This window comes from Bidens hawaiensis, unplaced genomic scaffold (genome assembly GCF_021521415.1).
Source record: "Bidens hawaiensis isolate Kalapana, Puna unplaced genomic scaffold, B.hawaiensis_p1.1 tig00003015_1, whole genome shotgun sequence".
NCBI classification, from domain to species: Eukaryota; Viridiplantae; Streptophyta; class Magnoliopsida; order Asterales; family Asteraceae; genus Bidens; species Bidens hawaiensis.
Genome location: NW_027491162.1, coordinates 1617846 through 1620982, shown reverse-complemented (window position 1 = coordinate 1620982; position 3137 = coordinate 1617846). Strand labels below are relative to the sequence as shown.

General features: G+C 33.2%; 1 protein-coding gene across 1 annotated transcript; it reads right to left on the bottom strand.

Moving 5' to 3' along the window:
• Window positions 1-1835: 1835 nt before the first annotated feature.
• Window positions 1836-2704, bottom strand: LOC143622048 (thaumatin-like protein 1b). Its single transcript, XM_077093298.1, has 2 exons — window positions 2647-2704; window positions 1836-2523 (listed from the first exon to the last, which is right to left on the bottom strand). Exons 1-2 carry the CDS (start codon window positions 2702-2704, stop codon window positions 1862-1864), a joined length of 720 nt encoding a protein of 239 aa, XP_076949413.1. The 3' UTR covers window positions 1836-1861.
• Window positions 2705-3137: the final 433 nt, after the last annotated feature.

Below are 3137 nucleotides of genomic sequence, written 5' to 3'. Positions count from 1 at the left end.
ATGGTGTTTGAATAATTGTTTGTAAATTGTTGCTTGTGTTTGATTATAATCTAAACGATGCGTTATTGGTGCCATTGGCAATCGAGATATCATAGGAGGAATCAAGATTGAATATTAGTTAATTGATTATCTGGTAACAACCTTGCATTATATTAATCCAAGTACTTAGTTCCCTTTTATCATAAACAAGTAATCAAATATGAACTATGTCTATGTGGTTCTTTCTAGTAAGCATGAATATTACTTTTGATTTAAACCCGAAATCTAGGATGATCGCTTTCTCTTAATCGGTTTATTAATCTTAATAATTGTTTGCAAGCTATTTTACTTCCTTTTAGTTAATCAAATCCAATCAATCAAAATCTGAATATAATTTTTATGCAATTTAGTTTAATTTATATAGTTGTCTGTTAAAGCTACTATTAAACACGCATTCCACAAACTCTATGTGTTTGACATGCACTTACTGCTATCTATTTAGTTGTATTTGGTTAATTTTTGAGTGAATCCTCGACCTCAAGTCAAGATCCTTACGATGCTTATGATGGCACGATGGGCGAATCATAGAAGTCCAGCACTGTACCTGCCCACGACAAAGATCTTCAGGTGCCAGCCGGTCGACCAATCAGGAGCCATTTTCATGCTCAACCATGAGAATAGAAGGTTCCATTAAGTGGGATAGCTGCCCCATTCTCCTACCTTCCTTATGCTATAAATATGAGAAGAATACCAACAGTAAAGGGATTCACACTCTCTCATTCTCTCTAATTTTACTCATCACCTACCATACTGATTCTTACGCCGGAGGGCGGTTATGAGAAGACCCCCCAATTCCCCTTCTCGTAACGAGTTCACGATGTTCCATTTACAAGTCACGGTTAACGGAATTCATATTTGCTGTTAAACCAATCGGAATGTATTAAGTTAAACCCACCGGGGATTAGGTTGATATTCGTACACTCTTGGTTGAGATATTAGGTTAAGCCTACCAATGGTTAATTTATTGTTTTGTTCAATTGAATCTTTGGATTTATATTGACATACCATAATAGCATTAATCTCAGTTAGACTGTTTATGTATAAGAGATTAATGTTTTACTGATTTCACTAAATTATGAAATTAATGTTAACATTAATTAGGAACAAATCTTAAAAATTGAAAAAATTTAGTAATAATTACTTAAAAATTTGAATAAGATGTTCAAAAGTGACGTGTGTTAAAAGTGGCCTAAATATTTGAGTAGTGGCAAAAAAAGATTTTGTGTTTTTATGATTTGGAATTGATTTGTACTTTCGAATTACGCAATAATTAAAACCTTTTAACTTTGTTTAACAATTATAATAACAAAATTTTTATTTAATCATTTCACAATTTATTAAAACCTCATTTTTATTTGTGTTAGACATGTTTAACCATTGAATGACTCATATATTTAGTAATTGCTTATGTTGTAACATTTTAAATTTATGTTAGTAGTGATGTTAAATATATGTATCTGAACATAGAAATCAATATCAGTAGAAATTCAAAAGGGACTCAAGGATGTTGTTAAATATTATAATATGGGAGCAATCCTCTCTTGACATCATATAACACTCAAATTACATTAGCTTGATCACACTGAAGGACTATTTTCCTCACGTGCTTATAATAATATGTGATTTTGATCGCAACACTTTGTCTACGATCTCACTCTAAACATAGAATAGTAGACTAAATTGTCTAAATGTAATTTTACTCCCATAATACTGATCGTCATCGGGAATTTAGAATTACTTTATTTATGGATATAACATGCAAATGCAAAACACAATAATCATTAACATATAGTCAAGAACCTTCGTTTATTACTTTTTAATATCATGGGCAAAATGTTATCACATAATTAGGGCTGGTATTACATGTAAAAGTGCTTGATTTATCATCATAAGCATAAGAGTAAGCCTTTGGGCAAAGATTCTTAAAAAACCTAGAATAGTTTGTTGGTGGGCATGTTTCAGGTGTATTATGGTCCCCGGAACAACAATATTCTGGCTTGTTAAACGCAACACATGCACTTTCACATCCGATCGTACCCCCAGAATCATCTTTCACAGCGAGCTCAGATGGGCACTTACTATTAATATCAACCAGACAGTTCGTGACTGGGCAACCACCTTGAGGAACCACTGAAACTGGTAGATTAAACCCATCAACAAGGCTTACATCATAAAAGTATTTTCCACTTGCATCTGATAATGTGAACTCTACAAGGGTTGCTGGTGGGGTTGCACCGGAACCATTGCATTCCACTTGACCCAAACCACAATCACCACTTTTACAACTAAACCTCCCTCCATCATTTGAGCATTGAAACTGAGCCCAGACTCGTCCAGACCAAGGTGATGGCATGTTAATAGTGTTTGAGGCTTGGGGTGAGAGTTCAAATCCTGTTGATACCGACACCACAGATCCGGTCAAAGTTGCTGGGGCAATATTGTAATGGCAGTTATTTTTTATTGTAAAAACTGTTGAATGTACACCTAAGAAAATAAAATATTTGTTAAGAAATTAGTTGTGGGGAGTATAATAGAGGCTTAAATCTCTTGTAAATTTAAGTTAACGACACACAAATATATACATAGACACGTTAAGTAAATCTCTACCATGCATTAAACTGGTCGCAAGAACAAATTTTAAGAGAAACTGAATCTCCATGATCATGTAATTTTATGTATGTGATATGTATGGAAAGATATATAAATGTTGGCATATATAGATGAAAAAAGTTGACTTTATTACAACAAGATAACTTACAATTAATGACAGTATTTAATTTCAAGCATACGATATCAACTTCAATTTAATTAACCTCAACGACATTTTAGTTATGGAACCCATTACTTAGGCCATGGGGTATACTCTAACCCCTACATAGGTTAAAATGACATGGCACTTTAAACACGGATTAAACCAATCCCCGCTTGTGCTAAGTGTGTTAAAAAGCCCCATGGGTTATGCTTTTAACGGGTTAAAAGTAACAATATGTATTAAATACTAATTGATTTGTTATTTTAGTTATGAATTAAAAGGAGAGAGATGAAGTTAAATAGGTTAAACCATTTCCTTTGATGACATGGAGTGGAAGAGAGAAAAA